This window comes from Dermacentor andersoni, chromosome 3, assembly GCF_023375885.2.
Source record: "Dermacentor andersoni chromosome 3, qqDerAnde1_hic_scaffold, whole genome shotgun sequence".
In the NCBI taxonomy this organism is placed as follows: domain Eukaryota; kingdom Metazoa; phylum Arthropoda; class Arachnida; order Ixodida; family Ixodidae; genus Dermacentor; species Dermacentor andersoni.
Window position 1 is genome coordinate 156,680,561 of NC_092816.1, and position 26,738 is coordinate 156,707,298.

At 45.2% G+C, this 26,738-nt stretch overlaps 1 protein-coding gene across 1 annotated transcript in view; it reads left to right on the forward strand.

Annotated features, from left to right (window-relative positions):
* The window catches only part of Lis-1 (LisH and WD40 domain-containing Lis-1), a 43,432-nt gene that overhangs the window by 10,446 nt on the left and 6,248 nt on the right, over positions 1–26,738 (forward strand). The window contains exons 3-11 of the mRNA XM_050172856.2: positions 1,160–1,238; positions 2,419–2,493; positions 4,137–4,343; positions 8,754–8,850; positions 11,833–11,904; positions 12,972–13,074; positions 18,284–18,380; positions 20,122–20,382; positions 26,253–26,409. Coding sequence (XP_050028813.1) covers positions 1,160–1,238; positions 2,419–2,493; positions 4,137–4,343; positions 8,754–8,850; positions 11,833–11,904; positions 12,972–13,074; positions 18,284–18,380; positions 20,122–20,382; positions 26,253–26,409 — 1,148 coding nt within the window. The remainder of the gene's footprint in view (positions 1–1,159; positions 1,239–2,418; positions 2,494–4,136; positions 4,344–8,753; positions 8,851–11,832; positions 11,905–12,971; positions 13,075–18,283; positions 18,381–20,121; positions 20,383–26,252; positions 26,410–26,738) is intronic.

Genomic DNA, 26,738 nt, shown 5'->3' on the forward strand with positions numbered 1-26,738 from the left:
GGTGTCATTAACTCGCGTTTGTTCCCTCACCCAACCTGCTCTTTTCTTGTCCCTTAACGTTACACCCATCATTAAGGGATAAGAAAAGAGCAGATTGGGTGAGGGAACAAACGCGAGTTAATTTCACCCCTAGTTTTACATAAAATGCTGAAGCCAGATGAAGTATTATCGCAGTGTGTATCCAGCCAAAGTTTGTGATTCAATGGCATTGCAAGGGGAACAATCTACTACAGGACAAGCTCATGTGAAAAGACTGTGAATGTTTAACTGGTTTAATAAGAATATTTAATAAGCATGGCATTGAATATCAAATTGAAATACCATTTTCTGCTTCTGAAAGTAAAAAAAATGGGGGAAGAGGAAACAGGACATAAAATAATTTAGGAGAACCGACCATACAATTTCGTTCCACCTCACATTTGCTTATGCTGCCTTGTTGGTGACGGCCTGAGAACACAGTGTCAAATGTGCCATTGTCCAACCCAGAAGAGGATATGTGTAGATCTACCTGCCAATTACATTTGCTTTTCATGCTGTCATAGCACAGACTTCTCTCAGTATTTATTTATATACAGTACCCTCAGAGTCAGATATTACAGAGAGGGGGGCTATCCCTTTATAGATATATTTTATGGTCATAGCCCACACTATTATCCATCATCACTATTTTAGTACTTATACATATTAAGCACTTTACACTGATTTACTGTCTCATTGACTGCTTTGTACTATTTCTTTGCACTCTTTGTCCATTCCTGGCCCTTTAGCCACAACCCCACCCAGTATCATCATCATTATCATCAGTATCTTCAAGCGCTCGGGATTCTCTGGAATATGTATTATCGGCATCAAATGAAATGCTTAACATGGAGTGCGTAATGTTTAGGCAAAGCATAACTGAATATATGCTGTGTGTACTGTTGCCTAGTCATCACCATAGGCAGTTATGCACATCCAGTTTATTTGTGCATCAGGAATGGTTTTGCACTTCAGGCCGATGCAGTGCAGTTGTGTGGGGAGAGCTTGCTCTGCACTCTTGGTTTGTCACCATGTGTATTACTGATTGCTGATGTTAGTTTGGAATTGTTGTGCCAAAAGTCGGCGTAAAACTGTTAGTACTGGTCGTCATCTCTCAAACTGTTTCTTTCGTTGTGTGCAGCAACAAGGCGATTGCCGATTACATGGCATCGAACGGTTTCATGGAATCTCTTGAAGCATTCAAGAAGGAGACTGACATGGTGAGTCTCCTCTATGGCACTATCTCTTGTAATGCAAGGACCAGTGAATCCCCAGGTGTCAATCATAATGCTGACTAAAACTAAATTTAACGAGGCCGGAGAAGAAATGCAGTGCTCTTTCCCAGTGGCTCACTTTTGTTTCCTGAACGTCAAGTGACCCTGCAAAACTTCTTGTGCATAGTAAACAAGCCTGTTCAGTGTGTTGACAGTGCTGTGAGAAGCATTTAATTAACAAATGCAGCCACCTCAAGTTGGGGGCATAGCTGCAGCGGGTACAGACATTGTGCAACAGTCACGCAACCAACATGTCACAAGGAGCGGCTGCTTCTTTATAAAACATTCAGGCATTCCACTGTTAAGCACCTAGGTTGCTTCATATTGCGGTGTGAAAAAATTAAGACATAAGAAAATATAATACCAGAAATAATTTGTATACAAAGTATCAGTTTTTGTGTCCAATGGGCCAAGGAACTTGCGTTTGTTGCAGGCCTGTCAACAGAAACAAGCATGCACAGGGATCAGCTGATTATTCCCGCGCAATCTCATCTGAGGCTGCCAGATCTCCAGTGTGCATGCTAATTGTGATGCGCTGATGGACATGATCGCTATTGATTTCTTCAAATTGTTATGACAAAGCCATCTTTAAAAAGTACAGAGCACCATCTTTAGAAAGCGGCAGCTATTAGGAGTCTAAGTGCGGACACATTGTTACATTTTTACTGCATAGCAAGTAGTAGTTACGGAATAAATTTTGTGAATACTAGGCCAAATTGTGGGGTCATCTCTTCTTTTTGTTAAAAAAAACAAAAAAACTAGCTGCTACATTTTCTTTATGATGCGAAACGTTTTGGAAAACACTGTTAAGAGGCTGTATGACATAGTGCTGCAACCCAGACACATTTCTCAGCAAACAAAACTCTTCTTAAATTGAACACATTTCGCTTTCTTCCTTAAGGTTCAGTTTAATGGCTCAAATCACTTGCTTTGTATATGAGGCCCGCCAGAGGGCTACCCCTTCTGGAAGGCTCCATCACTTATAGTTCTATGTGGAAAGTACAGAGTAGCGTAATGTTTTTATCCAAGTTGGCTACGGGATGGATGTGTGCTGTGCCATTGCTGATGCGGTTTCCTCAGTCCTTACTGTTTCTTAATCAATGTTTTGCCCACCCTTGCTGTGCAGCCTGGTGACATCGACAAGAAGTATGCTGGCATTCTTGAGAAGAAATGGACATCAGTAATCAGGCTGCAAAAGAAGGTGGGTATTGTCCTTAACTCATTAGCACTAATGTTCTTCAGTTAGTTGCTGCTGGACTACCTCAGATAGTTTAGTTAGGTTAACTTGAGGGTGGAACATGTTTCGGTCTACTGCTGACTTTGGTGAAAAGGCTTTTTGTTTCAGGGAAATGACTGCTAATGAAAGCTGTGTCAACCCATTAGCACTCAATGGATCTTTGAAAGTACAGTAGCATGTTTATTTGTAAATCATTTAAGAAGAAACATATTGTTCTTCTTACTGCACCGTTTTTCTTAGAGTGGTATTGCCAAAACGACCACTTAATGGCTTTTTGTCAGCCATGAGATGTCTTTGATCTATTCATTGCCAAGCTTGGAAGTGCTGAATGTAGCGGGTACTGCTGTGCATGCAACTTATTTTTATGAGGCTTGCAATATGCCTCTCGTGGCTGATTTTTATGTGCAAGTTTTAAAAAAGTGCTGTAAACAATGCATGACATTGTGTATTACTAATGTGTCTATATAGTGTTGCAAGTAAATGAATGCAGGTGTACATTATAAAGTACGCTGAGCATATGTGTTTAGGAGAAGGGCAGGCTTGTTCTCAAAGCACGTGCTATAGTTTCTTACCTGTATTTCTGCGAAATATTCTTTCCTGGCTACAACGACATTTGCGCATACAAAGAGAGAATAAGGATCGCACCAACATTATTATTATTCTGCCCAGTTCCTGCTGCCGTCAGAGATGACGGTGCTTTTGTTCCTACAGTCAATAAAGCAGCAAAAAAACATTGCAGGAAATTTAGGTAAATCAAAAACAGTAGAAATATTTTGTTAAATTCTTGATAAAGGATAGTTTCCTTGTGCGCGAATTTATTACAGATCGCAAAGTGGAAGGCAGCAGGAAAGGACGAAGACAGTGTATATTCCTTTGCCAGATGAGATGAGCTAGGCTATAAAAGTAAGGTAACTGTGAATTGGAAAACGGAGGTGGGAGCCATCTCATGATAGGTTAGAAAATGCTAATGAAAAGTCAGTAAGCAAAACATGCAACATGATTTTAATGCAAAATTGACCGTCACTGCAGGGGGGACCACCATTGAACCAAGTACTCAATATTTGTCTTGTATGCCTACATCCATAATGAAATGCCACGTCTTCATCTGTACCAATTAAAATATGAGTACTGCAAGCATATCGGAACGCAACCCCCCCGCCTCATGACTTGCCTCGTTACCTGCTGTAGTCATGTCATACACACTTGAATATTAAAAACCTCTCCCTAAAAAAGATGAAATGTCAGTGAAGTGCTACTTTTGTTGCTTCGCTTCACTTAGTTTGAATCATGTGCATTGAATCTGTGTAACTTCTTTATTTTCTTTATTTGTAAGCTTCTTGCGAAGCACTTTAGAATTCCTGCAACAGTCACCAGCAGGCACCGGGGGTTATTGGGTTATTGACACAAATGAGGGATCAAGCCCACAACAGCTTCCACTGTGTAAGAGTGGGGTTTTACGAGCTTCAGGTTCCTTATTTATGCAGGTGTCGATGCACGTGATAATAACGAAGCTTCTTTTTCCCGCATTTCTCCTGCAGAAAAAAAGCTGCTGCAATTTTTCGTTGTTTTTTTCTCCCCCCGCTGAGTGTCGTCACTGTGGTGCGCAGGTGATGGACCTGGAGAGTCGGCTGGCGGAGGCCGAGAAGGAGTACATTTCTGGTGCTCCCACCCGCGAGAAGCGGTCCCCCACAGAGTGGATTCCCCGTCCCCCCGAGCGGCATGCACTCACGGGCCACCGGTCACCAGTCACCCGAGTGGCGTTCCACCCAGTGTACAGTGTGGTCGTCTCTGCCTCCGAAGACGCCTCCATCAAGGTCATTGTCCCTCCTCCCCCGCTTGTTCCCTGCTGCTTTCTGATTGGCGCTGCCTCTCTGTACTTTTTGTACACCTACTGGCTAACAAATTCCCACGACAAGGATAGAAAATACAAAAGGGGCCAAGCTTCCGCACATCTGTTAATGCGCACCAGCAGCGTTTCGCAGTGCTTTTGGTTTCTTGGGACGGACACAATCTATATAGCATCCTTGTATGACTGTTTTGCATAATGTGGAAGAGAAGAGCAGAAAGTTATATAAAAAGACTCTCGGTGATATATTTTGTGTTATTTTGCTGTTGTAGATGAGATGTTTGTCTTTTCTTACCCAGCTTAAGCTAACGCGGATGAGAATGTGGGAGGTTCTTTTTTCATTGTTTTTTTCATTTCTCTTACTTGTGAGCACTTTGCCACCCCTCCCCCCTCCGTAGCTTTACCTTCAGTGCCATGGAAAGCTGTCCGCGAGGGTAGCAGGCCATTACTGCCGTGGAGACCTTTCCCACTGCTCTCATTTTCAACCGAAAGATAATGCGTCACATAGCATGAATGGAATACATAGGCATGAGTCATGTACTTCGATGTAAAGATTAAGTGTCGTACGTTTATTTTGAAAAATGGGACATAATTACCAAGCGGAAGGGCATTCCAGCACGTTTGAAGCACAAAGATGCAGAAATAAAACCTGGTTTGGTGTAACATTATGTACACGCAAGTTGTAGTTGCAATATACGAAGTAGTTATTCTCTAGAAGGTAATAAAGTTCACCGTGAAACGTGATGAGTGAGACCTCTGTGACTCCACTACTTGCATAGCCTATGCAGCATTGTACAATGTATGAAAAGGGAGTACAGTAGCCACGTAAACAAATCTTGGCAGCAGTTGGAGTGGTAGAATTTGTGTTTTGAACTACGCATGTTTGCATTGTGCGGAAAGGTGACCTCATCCCCAAGAAAATTGCAGTTGACAGCAGCATGCCACTTCCTCAATTCGAGTTCGTAGGTCATTAACAGCAGGGTTTGGGCTTGTGGAAGATTGGGCAGCGTGACTTCAAGGGTCGGCATACTACAGAACAGGCGTGAACAAGGAAACTGGTCACACAAGGCACGTGTCTGGTTCCTTCGTTTGTGCCTGTCCTGTTCTATGCTTTTTTCTTGAAGTGAATACAATGCAGGAAACCTGTACTGGGCCAACCATTCTGGTGGCCATGCTTGTCCTGGTGCTTTAGTTGCTTTCAAGCTCAGAGCGCAATGCATTCTCCTAAATGGTAAGCCCCCCCTGAATAAATATAAAAAGGTAGCGACATTTCTCCTTGCCCGGCCTCTCTGTCTCCTGGTCTCCTTATAGTCCGCACTTTCCCTTGTTCCTCATCCTCGCGATTTGCTCTTTCAATCCGTGGTGAGCTTAGTACCCATTGAACTCTGTGTGCCACGCTGGTGTCCTTTTTCGCTATTAACACACTTTCCGCTAGCACTTTGGTCATGTATTCGGCATTTATTGTGTGGATAGTCTTTGGTGCAGTATCCTAGGGTTTGCTAGGCGGGCCAGAAGAACAAGAACTATTCTCTTTTTTGGTGTAAAAGGACTTTGCAGATGTGTTGAAGCACTAGTCGGGAGCTGAAGTCTGAGGCTGTAGTGTTTTTGGTCTAAACAATAATTTGCACCCATGACATTCACGGCTACTGTGGAAAGCAATTGCCAGCTCTAGCTTGGCTATCTGCTCCAGCAGGCCCTGTGTTAAGCAGTGCTTGTGGAATCACGTGAATTGTTTTGGGCCTAGTTGATGGTTTTAATCCTTTCTTACATTTTGTTGTAATCTTGCACCAAGCAAGAGGTGAAGGACTTGATAGAATGATTCGCTTGTAAGCTATTTATATAACATCATTTTCTATTGTCTCGCGCTAAATGTTAAAAGCGATACTAGGTAAAGAAAAGGAAATGTTTGATTGTAAGCGTACTCCGGTATCTTCAATTAAACGGCTCGGCAAAATGCAATTGTTTATTGGGGTAGTGCACTTTTTGTAACAAGTTTACGAATGGCAGAACAAATATAAAGCTTATCACTACTTTGCTCGGCTACTTGGTTCACAGCCAGCAAATCTGTGAAACAATATAGAAACGACCGGACAGAAAAGAATGTAGTTTACAACTATGTTTAGAGAAGACACAGTGTTTAATAAGGTGGGTACCAGTTTCCCCAGCCACACTTTCACTAAGGTCAGATCGGATAACAATGCAAGCTAAATTACTGATATACATGCATATTCTAGAGTACGTATACTCGATGAACTGATATTCATTGCTGCTCAGGCTCACAGACGTATCGCTGACATTCTCTCCTGTCTGGCCGTTTCTTCATAAGCTCAATGCCCTCCTATCAGGAGCTTGCACGGGAAATAAAAACGTGCACCTTTAGCATGCTGCTGCGTTACTGTAGTGTCCATGAACATTATAGAATGTCATTTGTTAGAGCAGTTGGGGAATAAATTTTGTGCAAGATTGAAAAAAACAAACAAAGAAATACGACTCCTTACATTTGGAGTGCGTTGCAATGAAAATAGAGCAGTTTGAACTTTCTCGACGTATACACAAGCGTAGGTCCATCCGTACTGTGCAGCTTTTGTAGCTCACCCGTATTTCACAGAATTCTCATCATGTAACACACTTTTTTAATGCGCTCTATAAAAAGTGATTTTGGTCCTTCGGAGTACCAATCGCACAAAACAAAAGGAACACCCTGTGCACAAATTTGCCGACCGTAGTGCATGCACGCTGCCATTCACGCTAGTCAAACAATTGCCCAAGGTCCTCCAAATCGCATGATGCAAAATTAAATGCGAGGCAACCTCGTTCTTGCATTTTTGTATTCTTCAGACTTTGAAGCAGGGCACCATGCAAAAGAAACTTCGGCGGTGATGCTAGTGTCAGTGCAACTTGCGTGAAAGACGCCACATGCATTGCCGTCTGCAGCACAGTATGAGCAAGGGCCATGGCGCCGACACAACTTGAATCAAGAAAACAAAAGGCATGGTCAGCATGGTGCGGGTGCTCGTGTGCTTGTATCCGTGGAGGCTCTGTGAGCGCAACCACGTGACTCCGCTCCATTGGCAAGAAGGCACGCACCTCCTTGCCCGCCCTCGCTCGCCTGCTGGAGCAGCAAGATGAAAGCATGATAAAAGCATGAATACAACCTTCAGTCTTATTTGGGGGGGGGGGGGCTACTAAATGGCTACAATGAAGTAGTGGAAAGAGGCGGCATCAATGAGCCTTTTTGCAAGAAAATCAATGAAATCTCATTTTGTATCCTGTGCAGATATGCGATTTTCTTTTTTAATCTGTTTTTTTAAAAGGTACTCTGTACTCACGACAAATAGCTGTTTTTGCCTTTAATGACCCCCCCTCACAGGCACACCACAGCTTATAAGTGCATTCTTAATTTGCACTTTCAAGCATAACATGTAAAAAAATTTGCCTCTATTGTATCTGGAAGTGCATAATTGCAAGCATGAAATGCTTCATATTATGCAATCAGTGCCTTTTTTTCCCCTTCGAAACAAGGTATCGATACTAAACTGCTTTTGTCATGTTCTGTTTCTTGTGATGTGTGGTCCTAAGCATCACTAAAACTTGGAGCAGCTGGCCTGTTGAAGGAAATTCTTTACTAGCAATCATACCTGCCAACTCTCCCGAATTTTTGGCAGTGTTTACCAAGTTGGAATCATTCTGCGATTTCAGTAATGTTGTAATGAGGTCTACGAAAAATAAGCTGCATTCGTGAAGATGTTGTAAAGCTGTTCAAAGTGGGGTGGTACAAGATTAAGTGCATGTGAAAATAAATTGTGATAGTACGTGGTCTGCCTTCTTAATAGCCGCGCAAAATGCCAAACGAGTATACCAGAGGGGTACTTGCTTCGAGCAAGTTTATTCGGGTACGTTCCTGAAGCAGGCAAAAACAGGTCTAAAAATGTTGTCAGTTTCAGCTGTTCCAAGCTTGGGGCTGCTTGTGGGCTGCATTTTGCGGTAAATAAGTGTTAATAATGTGTGTACGTATCTGACAATGGGAGTGCCGAGATCAAGCTTTAGAAATGTGGCTGTTATCCTCACCTCTCTGACGTGGGATTTTACATCGGCAGAATTTTGATGAGTTGTAGAGCTAACAGGTTGGCAGGTATGCTTGAACTACAGCATGCTATAGCACTCTGGTTGTATAAAGAGCACTGTCATATATATATTTTTTTCTGGCTTTCACTTTGGCTTGAGGGCAGGCTGCTATTGGTTTAGGAAGGACGCAAGCTGAGGCTTGTCAAGCATTTTTAAAATTTCCTAAAAAGGTGCAGCCACACTGTTCTTTGAAAATTAAGACAAGCTGATAAAATGTGATTTGCCCTTTCCTCTCTCACCTGGATGCTTCTAGGTTTGGGACTACGAGACGGGCGACTTCGAACGAACGCTAAAGGGTCACACGGACTCCGTGCAAGACATAGGGTTCGACCACACCGGGAAGTTTCTAGGTAGGCCTGGGAATTGCCTTAACTCTTTCCCTACGATGGAGAAAATAGGTAGAAAATAAGCAGAATGAATGCACTTTTCATGCATAAAATTTTTTTATTTAGGAGATTTGTGTCATAAAATAGGTACAAATTGCCAGAATCAAGATTGTGAGATAAAATTGAACAAAGTTTGTAAAGACATGCTTGTATCTACTAAGAAAGAAATGCAATAAAAATGACGACATATACAAAATGTGTTGCCATCTAATAGGCACTATCTAAAAAAAATAATTTTTCATTGAACAGGTATTCCACTACAAAAATTTAACTGCAAGCACTACAGTTGGGCCTACCGGGCCGTGGCCGCCGATGTTCCGGGCTGGTTTGCATCGTTGCTCTTAGAGTGAAAGTCATGTAAAGGCAGCATCCTCAGACTCGTTGCTGCGCGATCCATTGATAAAATCGGCCGCGGATGCAGTGATCACGAGATGTGCAATTTTCGAAGTGCGTGCACTGCTCCCGAAGGTGGCCTTTTTTGCTTTCTAGTTGGACGATTGCGAAACTTTGGAGCGCATTAAAAGATTACCGTGTGGGGGGGAAGAAATGCGAACTGCTTTGAAAGCAAACATATAGTTCTCCTCCTTCACGTCTGATAGTGCAGCATACCTGTGAGCGGGGTGGAAGGTCTCAAAAGCAGCCTTTCAAACCACTGATAGCAGGCTAACGATACCCAATGGGCAGGGTAGAGAAAGAATTAGTGCATAGGTTGGCGCTTGCTGCCTTTCGTGTCACAGCCGTGAGGCGTTGTGCTTGCGTGCCCCATTAGGAAAGTGCAGCACGGAAGGATGATGAGCTACGGAGATTTGAGTCGCTTCTGTCTTTTGTCTGCTGACACATTATGTTGAGTAATCCCAAGGCTGCGCCAATCTGGTTCGTGCAGTAGCTTCACAGCGAGGCAAACAGTATCTGCCTGCAAACTCTAGAGCGTCAACATTCGGTTAATGACCCTTGCTTTTCTGACCGTGCATGCAACTCTGTTGCTGGGTTCCTAGCACATTTTGTGGCAGGTCTCGATTAAAGCGTGCGGCGCCACATTGCTTTCACTCATTGTAGTTGGACAAATTTGCTTTGACCCTGTCTGTACTTGCAGGAGATTATGAAAATTGAGCTAAATTTCCCAGAGATTTTCCCAGAAATATGGCTTCATGTTGCCTACGTTCATCATCGGCTCTGATGGTACAAATTCTGTTGTTGACTGTACCTGAGTGCCGATAGTAAAGAAAGGGTTAATACAGGGATGTCATTTGCAAGTTATAACTGCTTTTGTGTAATGTAGGCAACATTCAAACGAAGGAAATAGACATTGGTGCTGTTTGTTCTTTTTGCCTGCGTGGTGCCTGTGGTGTAGAAAAATGGTTGTCGCATAGAAACAAAAACCTGGATAGAACTCTGCTTGAAGCAGATGATGTGCGCTTTGTCTCGGGAATTGAAACTGAGGAGATGAGATGGCAAGTTGGTTTATTATACTTGAGAAAAGCTAAATTGCGCTGCCAATTCGTGATTATGCCCTAGTTTGGTATTGAAATATTTATTACGTACGCTGAAAATTATCTTGGTGCATTTTAACATGGTTCTTACAATTTGAGAAATCTGAACCAAAATGGAAAAGTTGGCAAGTTGGTACGTATTCGTGGTAAAGGATATAGCGCGAACAATGCATAGACAACAGAAGAGCAGGCATCGCTAGTGCCCTTCACAGTTGCAGGGAGTGAGCTCTGCAGAGGGGCTGCACTCCAGAATTAGAAGCATGTGTTGAAAAGGAGGGACTTGCCAGCTGTTTCTCATTTCCTGGCATGTGTTCGCCTGTCATTCCACTGTTTACACAGCTGGGAAAGGGGGTCTCTAGGCTGCTTTAGTCTTATCTGCTTTCCTTACTGTGCTGGGTAGATATCGTTGTGCCTTATAACATGCATTTCAGTTGAGCTGCAACTGTTTGATCAGTACACATTATCTAAGGAAAGCATATGGATGTTGTTGCTGTTTGCCACGTGCAGTAAAAAAAAATTGAAAATGGCATTTGGAGTGTGCGTAAAAAGGGGGGGAGGTGTACATGTATGTTTTTCCTTTAAGTGTGTGTATGTGACTAGTGTTGTGCTGTCTGCATCCTTACCTATGAGTGGTTCCCTGGTATCCAACATTTTTGCTGCTTTATTTAAGAAAATGTTTTTGTTTTTGTTTACTGCGATAACTAATAGGTATTTCTGATCCTTTATGAAGAAAGGATTGCAAGTTGAGCGAATTGGACAGTATTCATAGTGATCAGCATGCTTGAAAAGAGATACCAGATCACTTTGCATATGAAAAGCCAACCTTTGTCCGAGCAGTAGTAGTCTAAAAGGCTTATGTGTAGACTTATGTTGCGTGTAAGCGGAAAGGGGATTAGCAGTTATCTCTCTATCTATAGTACAGCCTAATCGACCGCCGTAGTAGCTCAGTGGCTATGGTGTTGGGCTGCTAAGCACGAGAAGAAGAAACATTTATTTGAAAAAAAAAAAAAGACAAGCAGGTGTCTTTCTGCTTGTGCAGAAGGTCACGAGATCGAATCTCGGCCACGGCGGCCACATTTTGGCGGGGGCGAAATGTGAAAACGCCCGTGTACTTAGATTTAGGTGCACGTTAAAGAACTCCAGGTGGTCTAAATTTCCGGAGTCCCCCACGACACCACGCCTCATAAGCAGGTCATGGTTTAGGCACGCAAATCCCAATAATTTAATATTTTAGTACAGCCCAATCGCAGTAGTTTCCCTAGGAATGTTTGCTCACTACAGCACAACAGGGCAGGCATAGCTGATGAAGAAGAATGAGCGTGTCACTTAACTATTTTCAGTTGACTTATGACTTTGAAAATTACTGAAACATCACTTTGACAAATGCCTATGTTTACTTTGTGAGTCACTGATGTGCCATGGCAATGTTCCATCCTTCCCTTTGTGTTTTTTGCAGTGTCCTGTTCTGCAGACATGACCATTAAATTGTGGGATTTCCAGACGTATGAATGTATTCGCACCATGAGTGGTGAGTCTTTTTGTCCATCGTCGTGAGTGTTAGGTGAAGGGCTACTTTGCACCCACAAAACGTCAAAGCTTTGCCTCTCTCAACAGTTCGTCTTGCTGCTTTTCCACCTTTGGGTCTGAGTAGTAGCCTTCGTACTGAAAGCTAAAAAAAAAAGAAATTGTATATTTTTTTTTATTGATAGAATCAACCCTGCTTCTAAAACTGGAGTCATTTCAATGCTCTTGCCTTGAAATGTCATAAATAATAGACACGGCACTGTCTAAGCTAAAATTTAACGAATTTCAGCTCATCCGTGGAAAAATTGTTAGCCCGCAGGGGAGCTAAAGTCATTTAACAAATTTTAACAGCACGGTGTCTGTGCACCCAGGTAGTTGAGTGTTTACTTTGTATTGCTACCCGGTTAGTATGCTTTAGCATAGCAGCATGAAGTATAGTTCATTGCCTTGTTGCACCTATGCTGGCCTTGTCAAATGCCTTGGCCTTGCAGAGGAATGTGCCACAATGACCGACTGCACGTCCCTCTGTTAAAAGTTGTTATTCGAAGTGTGCAGACGTGACTGCATTACGCTTTCTTAGATAGCAAGCTTGCCTTCTTTTCTCTATATCTAAATTTTTTTTCAGAAAGCAGGAATGCTCGTGTACCTTACTTTGGGTGCATGTTAAAGAGTACCAGGTGGTGATAGTTAATATATATGGCCCATGGTATGGGGAGGGATATGACTCCTCCTTTCCCCCCACATTCGCACACACTACGACATCCCTACGCAGACTGTACAGTTTCAGGACATTAAGCTCCTTACTTCTTTTGTTTCTTTGCTTGAAGTAATTTAAAGCTCTGTCATTGTGGTATATTTGTGAGTGCTTTGTATTTGGGCCAAGGATGATAGTTCCGGTTGTTTCCTGTGTACTCCAAGCCACCAGTCTTTCAGTCACTGTGTGACGTGACTTGTGTGCATTGAAACCTTCTGTGCTGAATCAACTGTTAGTGGCAAGTGTTTGACACTGCCTGATAGCTGTTTGTTGCGTTCCCCCTCCTCACCTCTCCCCCACTTCCCACTGTGGCGCAGGACACGACCACAACGTGTCGTCGGTGTCCTTCCTGCCGAGTGGTGACCACGTGGTGTCCTGCTCGAGAGACAAGACCATCAAGATGTGGGAGTTATCCACCGGGTGAGTGGCTGTCGTGTTGCCTGCTCCTGTCTGGGCGGAGCCAATGTCTGGCATGATCCCAGTGTGAATTGTTTATCGGGACACATCACCGGCTGCTGCTGTAGTAGTGCAAAATCTCCAGCTACAGACAAGTGCAGGTACAATGAAGTTGATGGTACTTGTACAGAAATTTCACTGTTGTGGAAGTTCGTAGATGTGAAATTTAGAAATGCGCTTTAGTGGCAAGAAAGGAAGCTTAAATTTCAACTTTAATTTCAGTTTGTGATGGGATGCGGCTTTTGCACTGACGGGCAGGCCAACGAGACTTCTCATCGTGCACACTGATAAAACTCCGGATTGTTTCAAAAGTGCCCGTTACACATGGTGCTGCAAAAAATGAGCGTTTGCTCTGTGGCAGCTTATTCATTGTCCAATGAAGCCAAATTATCGTGAGCGCTCCGGATGATTTAGTCATTGTTCACTTCTTTGTGAACAACTTGGGAGTTAGCCTTGAAGATCACAGAGGTGTTGGCACAGCAATCGCATGTCGGCAGCAAATTCTGCTTGACTCAGCTAGAGAAATGCTAAAAGCATGGGACGAGGCTCTGTTCTCTTAAGCTTAGCATGTAAAACAATGTCTTTCGATCGAGCATTAGTTGAAAAATGCACATTAGCTTCGCTGTCGTGCCCGACATGCAAAAGCGTGTTCTGTCACCATCTCGTGATGACAGCGGCGATGACACTGTTTGATGGTGTTGGCTTGTGTTTTATTCGGCCGTTGGCATTTGTCAGTGTCGGGACTTTCAGGAGTAGCTCTCAGATGTTCTTTTTTTCCATGCTGGCGTTGCCAGTACCAGGTTAGCTGCATGAAAAACTTCGTTGAAGCGAGTATGCACCTGTCACAGACTTTGTTCTGGATTCTAATTTGTTGTAGCGTAGGTACAGCGCATGAAACACAGGGTACATAAGACAACATGCATTGCTTGATTCATGTGCCTTCTATGTCCATTTCTTTCTGGCTGTGCGACAGCAACTTAGATAGCCATTCGACAAGTTGATGTGGCCACTCTCATCAACTTGTGATGGTAATCCTGGTGTACTCAAGGGGCACTGAAGAGATAAACTAAATCAATGTAGCGTGATGAAGTGTTCAGTAAAAATGTATATTTTCAATACTTTCGCAGCAGTGAGTTGATTATTAGAAAAGAAAATGAAGGTCAAAATTGTTTTTTTAATTTCACGCCCTGCTGGGGTGCTGCTGGTATGTCAGGGTGATGTCATTGATGACAGGGTATTTTCTTGAATTGAGGCCTTTGTGGCTGAGCGAAGGTTCTTGAATTTTCCTATGTTCAATCTGTGGCTCTATTGGAAGACATATGGAGGTACGTTCGATTTGCCTGCATCGCCTGAACCAGTTCACGAGGTGCTGCACATTGCCATTCGTTTCAGCGGTGCAGCACTGGCGCCCTCTGAACGACGCCGTTCGTTTCAAAAGGCACAGGAAAAGCGCAGTGCTGGTTCGCGATTTTGCGGCACCCTCTCGACTGTCGGTTCCGACTTGGTGCAGACGTACCAGTGCGAAACAGCAGACGACGCGGCACGCATGGGCAAGCGTCGTTAGAACCCCATGTGTGTGGGTCTTCTGTGTCTACGCAGGCATGGGTCTATTTATGCCTCAGGAGCTGATCATACAAGCAGTTCAGGGGTTCTCAAATTTATGCACTCCGTGCATATTAGTCGGAAAAAACAAGGTGCCTGCACCTTGTCATTCATTTTGAGCATTGCACTGTGCCTGCACTGAAGAAATTAAGTTCGGGGAAGACAACAGCAGGACCCTCTGAAGCGGGGCGCCTCGCTGAGAGATGGCAAGCCGCCCTCTGAAGCGACGCACCCAAAGACTAGGAGTGGACTGTCCAGCGGGCCGGGGCCATTGTCGAGGATTTCTGAAGATTTTCCTCTGGCCATGGACCCCTGGCAGCCTAGCCCCGGGCACCAACAGCCATAACCGTTGGACAAATAGTTTATTCCTATCCTATCCTATTACGTTGCTTATGCAAGTTCTGCATAAGTCCTACTCGGAAATGAGTAGAGTTGAACCCACTTATAATCATACTGGTTTTAACAATATATCGGTTATAACAGTGAAAAGCTACTGCACTATCAACTTTTGTATGTTTTCTATGGAGAAATAGCCCACTTACCAAAATGTCCCCATGCCACATTATCGGTTATAACGATGAAATCTGGCTGTTGGGTGTCTGTGCCGAAAGCTAATAGAATGCGAAATCCTTGAAAAGAAAAAAGAAAAAGTTAAATGCGAGCCACTGCATGATCGCCCGCCACCCAAACTGCTGTCGCGCGATTCTCTCCATGGGAGATGCACGCCAACCTCTCGTGCATCTCTGCCGTCGCCCTTCCACCCCTATGAGCATGAATGGGCTGCGCCCCTAGCTCTGAGCCGCGCCACCCTCCGAAACACAAATGGACCGCCCCAACTGCGCTGATAATGCTGCACCTTGCTGCATGCTGCCGGCGCTTGCTCCCAGATTGCTCGCTGGGCCCTCATTCTGCGTAGTTATGCTAATGGATTAAGTTGCTCGCGTTCGTCTTTGTTGGTTGCGTCGAAGTTGTTCCTGGTCACATAGTTTTAGTTCGACTCGCTGCTGAAACGGAACGTGGCTGATCTGACCGCTGATTATCGGCAATTCACGACATTGCCGGTGAAAAGAAAGTGCATTGTACAGTGAAACCTCGTTAAACCGTAGTCGGCCGGAGCTCGGAAAAAGTACGTACTAAACGGTAGTACTGTTTAACCGAAATAGCATGACATCGCCCACTTACCTGTAGAAAACGGAACTCAGAGAGAGTGCGATGAAAGGGGAAAAAAACATGCAGTATTTATTCACTTCGCGCGACATAAGTGTTATTTTCGTTTGATGCCGCGGCGGCCTAGCGCGACGACAGCAGCCTCAAACTTACTCAAGCTGCGTGCCAGCTTCTCAGCCAGCCCCCCTCCTCTCGGCAAACACTCGCACGGCAGATTCCTCGTTGGCGTTACGTATTCTCCGTGCACGCGCGCACTAGTGCTGCATAAGTTCCGGGGCGCCTTTTTCATTGCCGGGTGCCGGAGTTCGGAAAACTTTTCGTTTGGAATAGTTACGTTATCGCGCCCCTGTTCTCGTTGCGACGATTGCATTCACGAGGCTGACGTAACGCGCAGCTTCTGCCACTGTCTGGCCTGAATCGCCCGTGCTGTCGCTTTCCGTGTCGTCCTCATCACTGTCGCTAGTCGACACTTCGGCAACAACAGACGCAACGATGGCGAAAAGTCGAACCTCGTAGCCGACATCTCTTCGCGGTCGCAGCAGCGCTGCCGAGCAACTTCGCATTCCAAATGCCACACACTGTAGTCAACAGCAGATCCATGTCGCGGGCCAGCGCCGACTTCTTCGTGTCACGTTCGACAGCACGGACGATGTCTAATTTTTCTTCTGTGCTGAGCACCCGGCGTCTTTTTTATCCGAGCTTCGGCATGACGCGAGTCCTCGCTTGCACGACGCCATAACGCCCTCTCGCTCTCTGGCATGGCGTCGAAATGATGTTGATGTTGATGCGGCTTCACGTGCAAACGCACAGGGCGCTTGGAGGCCGTTGTACCGATCTCTGAGGCTTGTTGTTCTGCCGGACCGCCCGGTGGAGACGACGCACCGCCGTGTTTGCGCGACGAAAAGTGGAAACGCTACGTTTTAACCGATGCGTACGCAATAAGCTGGTACGGTTTATGCGGATACTAAATACATTATGTTCAATGGCCGCTGAGTCGGGGAATTGACTTTACTACTTTTAAACCGAAACTACTGTTTAAGCGGGTACGGTTTAACGAGGTTTTACTGTATTTGGAAACGGAAGTGTTTCTAAGCGATGAGGTGATCGTCCCGAATGTGCTTGCATCGGATAGCGACAGTGACGGCCACGACGGCAGTGCTGATGCCGTAGGGCAGGCTGCCTCAACATGGTCCCCGCAATAGGTGCTGTAGATGATTCAGTCCCTAGTGGGCGTGTTTTCGTGAAGGACCTTCCGGTTCACTGCATGGAGCACCTGGATGCCTTGGAGAAGGGTATCGGCAAGCTTTGCGTAAAGTAAGCAAGGCTGACAGACATGCAGTTTTCTCGTGCAAGCCATCGGGGAATACATGGCGAGATGCTTGTGGCGATCTCGTCCCAGTGTTTCTTCTGGATTTCTTAAGCTGAGATGCCGCTGCGGCAACCTTCCCGCATTTTTTAAAAGGCGCCTTTTGGGGCCACCAATGTGATGCCTCGGCAGAGCCCAAATGTCACTTGCTGCCCGTGACCCCTGTTGGCAGTTGTTGCAGCAGTGCCATTCTCGAGCGCCGACAGCTGTGGCTTGTTAACACGTGATTGCAGCGTGATTGAAGTTTTCTTGGAACAGCTATGCCATCCCCCAGTTTGATTTCTATTTTTCATGCAACCCGGTTATAACAGTTATCGCTTATAAGAATGAAATTTTTGTGGCACTTGAATGGGTTCGAATGTAGTATAATTTGAGAGTGGTGTATAATGCATCAATTTTGTGCAGTTTATCTGTTCCAGTAGATGTAGTTTACATAATTGCAATATTGTCCACTATTGCCAAGGCGTATAGAATTAGAAGCTTGGTGCTTCTTTGTTTTGAAATTTTATATTAAAAAGATTGCTTGCCTAAAAAAAATCTCCTCATAACAGTCGGTAGGTTTTAGCTTTCTTTTCTAAGTTCAGTAAACCTTGCCAAAAATTGCTTCAGTGGGTATGTTTTTTCAAGAGAATGTTTTTTTCCCATGTATTTATGTTGGAGCACCTGAAGTAAACCTACCTCACAAACTTCAGGATGTGTACAGCTCGACTAGGACACGGACAGAGAACACATACGACAGGATGGCGCCAACTTCCAATTGAGTTTATTCAGAAAAAGTTTATTTTTTACGAACAGCCAAGTCACATGGCCATTGTGAACATGCTACAAAAAACAAGTTGGCACCCATCCTGTCATACGTGTTCTCTGCCTGCATCTGTTTTCTGCTATAGATTTTCCTAAGTGTGACACACCAATTATAGTTGCAAACCAAGATTCTACCTCTTGGAACATTTTGCAGTACAATCGTAGTTGTAAACTGTCGATGCTTGTGCGCTATCGTCTGCTAACCGATCTGTTTGCCTTGTCACGTGTGCGCAGCTATTGTGTGAAGACGTTCACGGGCCATCGAGAATGGGTCCGCATGGTTCGTGTTAACTCCGATGGCTCCCTTCTGGCCAGCTGCTCCAATGACCAGGTCTGTGGGGCATTTGCCAGCCTTTCTGTTGATGCTCTGTAGTGTACAGGGTGACTGGTTTACTAGCTTACAGGTTTGCAGGTTGGATTGGGGGCTTTACCAATGTAGGATTTCTACCTTGCAGCCACCATTTTCTTATTTTTTTGGCGAAGGTGATGAACTTTGGTCATATTGTGTGACATCAGGGTGAAAAAAGCTTCTGTTCAGTGAACAGCAGTTACTAACGTCAGATGTGGTTGCTGAACTTTTTATCTGATGGCTGTGACCAGTGATTGAAAATGGGGTTTAACTATCAAGGAGCAGTTTCATGAAAGTGTGCAATGTTTTTTGAGAGGTGGCAGGGAGCTGCTTGTCAATAGGGGTGCTCTTGCAACTTTGCAGCTTCGCAAAAGAGTGGAGAGTGCCATAATTTTCTTTGAGTGTAGCTGCAGTGTATCAAAGCATCAGAATAGTGACCAGCAGGGCTTGTTGGTACAAACACATTCTTTAGCAAGCAGCGCGAATCACGGGACATAGAAAAGAGGCACATGACACAGGTGCCGACTACCAACAAGTATGCTTATTGCGCGAGCTTAGAACATATAGGCAGAGCAGTAATAGTAAAAACACAAATGGCAGGAAAACACGAAAAGAATGACTTGAGATTGCAGGTGGGCAGAGATTTGCAGATACATGATTTCCTTGTCTAATAGCTGGATAGATGGTGAACTGAAGTGTGAAGGACCACGTTGGGTGATGGCAAATGCTTTGATAATTTCATGTTTACGCTGGTCAGTGTGCATTTGGATGACGGTGACTTTTCTAAAATAGGGGATACATTTACACGACCTGCAATGCAGAGCAAGATTGCTGCTGTAATTCTGTTTTATGTTGTTGGCGTGCTCTTGAAGGCGATCATTAAGGCAACATCCCGTTTGTCCTGTGAAGCATTTGCTATCAGCCGAATTGGTTCTGCTTTATTTGGCTGCATTTACCTGATTATAACTCACACTTGGATATAATGTGTAACCTGTTTTATGGGTTCAAAGTAGAATACAATGTTCGCCCATATATAATGCGCGCTCAATTTAACGAGAAAAATGCAGCATACCTTTATATTCAGAAAAACAAAACCTGCAGAACTTGGCTTCACAGAATGGAAATTTACTTGCACCTAATGCACATTGTCCTCACTCTCAGGCTGCTTTGCAGCCAGTCCATTACATTTGATATTCCAGATTTTTTTAACAACTCTGCAGGAATCATGAATGGGGTCGTGGCCCAGTTCATCCTGCAATGCATGCAACTACCTAGAATGCGAAAAGTGCTTGACGTGCTCCTTTTGTTGCTGGCTTAGCATGTAAAATAACTTGTCCCTTGAATGAGCTGTTGTAATCAAAGTTATGTGTTGCCTTTGTTAGCCTGCATGATTTGATATGTTGCCATCTTGCGATAATTGTGGTGACAATGCTGAATCCGACGGTAGGCTGCTGCAACTTGTATATGTTTAGATTTCATGTGCGATTGACATGGGCAGGCAAATCGTGGATCCAGCTTCTTGGAGGCGGGGGTTGGGTGATGTAATGCAAGTTAGAGCTGGGTAAATATGGTAACACGTCGACTTTACCTGGTAGCTGTGGAATGGTTCATGTGCCTGCAATGCAGGGAAGCAATCACGATGCCTGCAATGCCACCCTGCTTCTTACTCTCACCGTGGCGAACTCTTGTCGCGATCCGTCAACCTTTTGTTGTTTTGGTGCAGACGGTTCGTGTGTGGGTGGTGGGCACGAAGGAGTGCAAACTGGAGCTTCGGGAGCACGACCACGTGGTGGAATGCATCGCGTGGGCGCCCGAGAGCGCCCACCCGCACCTGAGTGGCAACGGCAGTGGAGACAGTAACCGGCGGCCGGCTGGCAGTGGTACGGGCCGGGCCCAGGGCACGGGACCCTTCCTGGCCTCGGGCTCACGGGACAAGACCATCAAGCTGTGGGACGTCAGCACGGGTCTGGCCGTCTTCACCCTGGTGGGTGTGAGGGGCTCTCGCCTTTGCACTGCACTCGTGTTCTTTTGATCTCCAGTACGGTTGAACTTTGACTTCACAAACGTCAATAACACATTATGGGGTGTAACAATCAAAGTTAATCCAGAGTTTGTCTTGCCATGCTTCATTTCAGTACTTTACTGTTATAATAAAACAAACTACAAGAACCAAGACAATGTTGGTTACAGTCGAGCAAGTATTGCTCGCATGCAGCTCAAAATGTGTATTCTGGTAGAAAAAAAGAAAGGAGGAAAGAAAGAAAATCTCGCATGTAGTTTAGAACTTGTTGTTAGTTGAGTTGGTGCATATTCAAACATTTATTTAACTGCGTGACCAGCAATCACAGAGAGAGCAGACAAGGTCTGCGCCTGTCCTTGTCTGCTCTCTCTCCAATTGTTTGTTGGCGCAGTCAAGAAAATGTCACAGTTGAACCCACTTTGTTGACCTCAGATATAACAATCCTATTGGCTATAGTGACCATATTTCAATGCATTTGTGATTTTCTGACCTTGCCTTCTGTAACTGCAGCAGCTGGAACAGTGCATTGCGCGCCAGCATGGCTGATCAGCAGCATGCTGTTCGGGTTCACTGAAGCGAGTGTGTTGCGTTTGTGCTTTCAACAAGCAAAGAAACGCTCTCTTCCTGCGAACTTGTCCGCTAGCGCTGCAGCAACAACCGATTGTTGTGCTGCTGTGGGTCACCTTTAAAGCGCAGGGTAAAATTTTAGCGATCTTAGTGTCTCCGGCATAACGTATCCGACTTCACCGGTTGCTGCCTGGCATGCTAGAAGCGCCGGAGGCGTCGACTGATCAGTCTGATCAGATCAGGCCGATCAACTGCTGCCATCTGCAGTAAAAGATAAGCAGCTGAGGCTTGGCACGGCTGGGCTTGTGGGGCTCGGTGCCAGGTGCGCATAAACTTGCGGCCAGACAGGCCGGACTGCCGCCGTGATAAAACGTTGCTCATTTTGATCTAGAGGCATTACATTCCTGCATGGCTTGCCGCCGCATCTACATCATGGCCGCCGCGTCACGTTCTCCTTCGTGACAAATGCAGCATGTGGTTCCTGCTCGTTTCTGGTGCTGTGCCGAACAGGATTTCCTTCGTCTATTTCAACGTGTCGGATGTAGAGATGCACGAAATATCTTGAAAATGATGCACTACCGGAATTGATCGCTCGAGAATATCGCCCTTGAAAACAACTTACCTTTGCATGTTACCTGTGGTTTTCGTGTGCCATCGCGGCATATAGTCAACTTGAGAAAGTGTTTGCCAAGCAGATCTTGATGGGTAAGTGACTGTGCTGTTGAAGTGCAGCTTCGTCTACTGCAGTTTGCATGCTTTGTAGGCTTTGGTTGGTCCGCGTCGCACTTGCCTGCCGCGTTGCGGTGCACGCTTGCACTCGGAAAGCTGGGACAGGAAAGATGTGTTCGGCCTTCCTGTACTGTAATCGTCTGTAGTGCACAGCCATTGCTCGTGTTCGAATACGTATTCGAACAGCCAATGCATCGGCATTCTTGCAACAGCTCAAATCACAAGTGCACCGGGAGAATGCATGCCGAGAGAGAAATGCCCATCAACTCGCAAATGATGAGTGAGCAATGCTGCTGGTTGCCTAGGCGCGAAATTGCGCAACTGAGAGAGCAACAGTTGTGTGCGATTCTTCAATATTCACCATATCCGCATCGCTGCTGCTTTGCCGCCAGGTGCACGCTTCGTCTGCATAGGCGCTATTTAATAGTTGCTAGTAACAGAATTAGGCAATTATCAGCCCTGTGGCTTTGTCAAGATTACTGTGAGAGTATATGCTAGGTATTTATAGTAATGTAGCCCAAGTGAAATTTTGTTGCAGTTGGCCTTAAACGAAATTTGCTGGAACGACAGTCTGCAAATAATCTACTCACGTAACACTGTGTCCAAAAACTGCTCAAATGCATCCATTGTGCCCTTAAATTGCATAAACTACTGCTGCAGTGTACTTGCGTGGCTGCTGCCATTCTTGGCAAAAAAAAAACAAAAACAAAGCAGTGGAGCTATTAGTGGAACAGTTGTGCCTCGCAACAGGCGACAGCGATGGTGATGGCGGTGGTTTGCCCATCACAACAGGTGATGTTGGACAATGGTGTCCAGACCATGAATGATCAAGATCAAAGAATGAAGAATGTACTACTTTGCTTCATTGTCGACGCGAAGGAGACAAAGACAGCCCTCCACATTAAGCTGGAGGAAGCTCTATTAACGTGGTGGGGGGACGTGGCTTTCAAAATCAACTTCCTTACTTCTTCGATTTTTATCAAAATTGACAGATGTAGTGGTAATATTTCTGTTATGTTACCAGAAATTTCGAAGTTGATTCTCCACAACTTCTTTATTTACAAATTCTTTTTTTCTTTTGGGCTTGTCCCAAGCCTGAACGACTTACGAAATGTGATAGAAGACTCATTTGAAGAACTGTGTGTTCCAAAATGAATGGTTGAGGGCAGAACATTCTAATATTTTATTTACAATGTCCCATTTTTTCTTAGTTCTGATTTTTCATGAGGCGACTGTACAACAGGCATCTAGACTGTGAGCAACCAGTTGAATCATTAATCCAGAAAAAGTCGCACACTGGAAAAGCAAGAATGCCATGCCCTGAACTGCACTTCAAATACTGTAATAATAAAAAAAAAAGAGAATTGAAATAGACTTGCATTCATGAAGAAATCAGCGGTATAAGTTGAGCAGGCGGCAAGAGATAAATTTTTGAGGAAATGGCTTTCTATGTTGTACGTTAGATTTCAAGTTATCAAAAGGCACCAGAGCTGTAATCATTGATGTCCTGTCATAGGCTTATCATAGGCATAGGCTATAATATATGTCCTATCACAGGATGTCCTATCTTTGGAGTGCTTTGCCTTTTGGCTGAAGGACCTTGCTTTCCTTTCTTTCCCCAAGACATGCTTCTGCTCTGCCCTGTGAAGAGCAGGTTGGCCAGGTTGCACAATATCCCACAAAAGCACAGGGGGCCCCAGAACTGTACAGTGGAACCGCATTGATACGTTCCTCACTGTTGCATTTTCCTGGCTGCTGCGTCGCCTTTTTGTTGTCCCGACCTAAATCCTATTGACTCCCATGTATTTGTTTCCGTTTGATACAGCGCCATTCTGTAATGTTCCCGCGTCTTACGTTGCATTTGAAGGTGGCTGCCATGTAAATGTAACTGTGCGGGGAGAAATTGGCCCTCGCATGTTGCAATGAGCAACTGATTCGTTGCAGCAAGTGAAACGAAGTTTGCAGTAAACGACCAGAGTTGCACAAGCCAGGCACTGCACAAACATTGGGATAATACATGCAAAGGGCAGTCGGTGAAGCGTCTTGAGAAGCGTGCACCGATTAAAACCTACTGGCAACAAGTACAGGGCTACATTTACTTTCGGGCCTCCGAGGGTCTTACTTGCAGTTCACAATTGCTGGTCTTCTTTAGCCAGCTTCGGTGCGATAGAACTGCGTTATGCGTTGACGCGTACGAAAAATACTGCGGGAGGGCCACTGTCGCGGAGCACCGTACATGTCCCTTAATTATTTACGTGTGCATGTGCCGTTCCTGGTCACAATATGAGTACCGAGACGTCTAATAACTGCACTGGTAGCCACTCAGACTGTTTCCAACGACGTGCTGTGGTGATTTGCGTCCTTCCTCACGGTTACGTTTTCCCGGCTGGTACGTTTTCTTCCCACAGTCCCTTTAACAACATATAAACGGCGTTCTTCGGTATTTGCACGTTGCCTTGTTGACGGCTGTCTCTAGTGGAGCAGGGAAGCTTACCTCTTAGCATCCCTCACATAGTGTCTCTGTCGCATAAACAGCACATTTTTGTGTTTTTGTAGCAATGACCAGATGGCTAAATGGAGGCTTCAAACAGCACTTCGAATTTTGTTTTCCTATAGAATGCATACCAAAGTTCACGGTGCATCAACTGCTCGTTGTTGTATTTTGTATATTGTTAAACCCAGTATCGTTGCAAGTGAGCTTGACAGTGTTCACAAAGTTGGCAAGCTTCTCTCTATACATTGCATATTACAAAGCATGGTTTATCTAAAGCAAAAATGTCACATCAGGGAGAAAATAAGCAGCTTGTTTTCATACTGAGGACTATTAGGAGCATACGTGGTCATCCATTATCAGAATCATGGTTAGAAAGACTATCTGAATGGCCAGTTGGCACTCGAGTACTACAGTCAAACCTCGATATATCGAACACGGATATATCGAATTATTGTGTATATCGAACAATTTCTATATCACATGGAAAATCGCATGCATTTTTAATTCTTTATTTCGAACGGGGCCGGATGTAAAATAGATATATCGAACTCCGCCGCCCCAGACCAAGTGCGCTCTGTTGACAGGAGGCGAGCTTTCCCGCAACACTCTCGAAGATAGCGGCGGCGCGATCGGCGTTCCAGACTGCTGCGTACGACAGCTGCCCACATCGGTTGCGCCGAGGGCGCCATTTGAACGTAGCGGCGTACACACGCGGCGGCTTGGAGCCAGCACGGCCGCCTCGATCACGCGCGCACCTGTGCGCGCACGGCGGGGCAAGCCGCCTCGATTACGCGCGCACGGCAAGGCTTGCCCCCGCCGTGCACGCGTGATCGAGGCGGCCGTGGAGCCAGTTGGAGCGCTTTGTCCGTGCTGAGCCACACATCATGTGCATTGCAGACTTCGTTGGCGGTGACGACAGCACCGAAACAGTGGCGGAGTTAACAGACGTGGAGATCGCGGCAGAAGTGACTGCTGAGCGGCCAAACGAAGACGCTGCCGAGGCTGATCCAGCAAGCGCTGATGTTGCCCCGCTCCCGACTGCAACTGAGGCTGTAGTTGCTTTGGCTGTTGTACGCCGCTACTGCGGCGCAATAGAAGGCACTGGACTGTCTCTTGTGGACCGTTTGGACTATGTTGAGGACGCCGTGGTCAAGCACGCGGTTGCTAATATGAAGCAGGCTACGCTGCTTCAGTACTTTCAGCGAACTAATTAAATACTTTGTTTGAAGCTTCATGTGAGTATCTATTGCGCCACGATTGGTTAATTGATTGATTTGCGCTAGTTTCTGACGCGTTTTCTGCGTGATTTTATATATCGAATTCTGGCTATATCGAACTATTTTGCGATCACCGCGCTGTTCGATATATCGAAATTCGACTGTATGCATTCAAGACTGAATTGAAAATGGCTGTCCGCGGCTATGGCAAGAGTAAAAAAAAAACTAAAGTAACATGAGCCATTGTACTTTGTGAAGGTGGATGACCAGCTGTGCTGTTTAGCACACGACACAGAGGTGACAGAGAATTTTGAACAAAGGTGCAAACACATTTATTGTCTTTATCTGTGTTCATTGTGACGATAGGTACGCAGACACATTCTCGTATCACTTCTGTTATTAAATGTGTAAGCATTTCTACAGCTGCCCAACGAGAAATTTGTCTGTCACGTAAGACAATGAATGGCTCATACCCCTGTAAATAATTTTTAATGCGGCCTCCCCATTACGACGACAGAAGACAAAAATTCTATATTGGAATGATGAGCGCCAACGAGGCAGCTGTGGAAGAATACTATGCTCGAGCCATTTCTAATGATGGTAGTTTTTGCTCATGCAGATTTGTTGGCAGACATGAAAAATGCACGGAACCCTATCCACAAACAGCTTTGCTGACATGATTGGTGGTATCACTGCAATGTTAGGTGATGTTGCAAAAAAAAAAATGTTTTTGGGTTTAATTATGAGAAAGCACTCAACTGTGAGGGGGTGAACGCATTGCAAGCAGGTCAGGACCAGCACGTTAATGTGTGTCCTTTAAATTGCAGGTGGGCCACGACAACTGGGTGCGTGGTGTCAAGTTCCACCCTGGTGGCAAGTACCTGCTGAGCTGCTCGGATGACAAGACGTTGCGCGTCTGGGAGCTGGCGCACCAGCGTTGCTGCAAGACCCTAGAGGCACACTCGCACTTCTGCACCTCGCTCGGTGAGCAGCATTTTCTTGCTCCCACGTGAAGCGTTGCCACGAAATTGCAGCCCGTATTTCGACCATGCCCGTATTTAGAGATACGAACCGCAATTTGCGGCAATGATGTCCACTCGTTCCTATGTCACTCTTATCCACTGTTCATGGCCAGCAGATGCCAATTATAATGCGTGCGGAGTGTTGCACCATCGTTGTGACCACTGACGAAACGTGAAAGACGTGAAAAAGGAATAGCACAAGAGGCAGTGTTGGGAAATTGCGTCCACAGAATGTCTTGGCCAAGGGCAAGCATATGTGCATGCAGCAAAACGCAATGACAAACTCTGGCC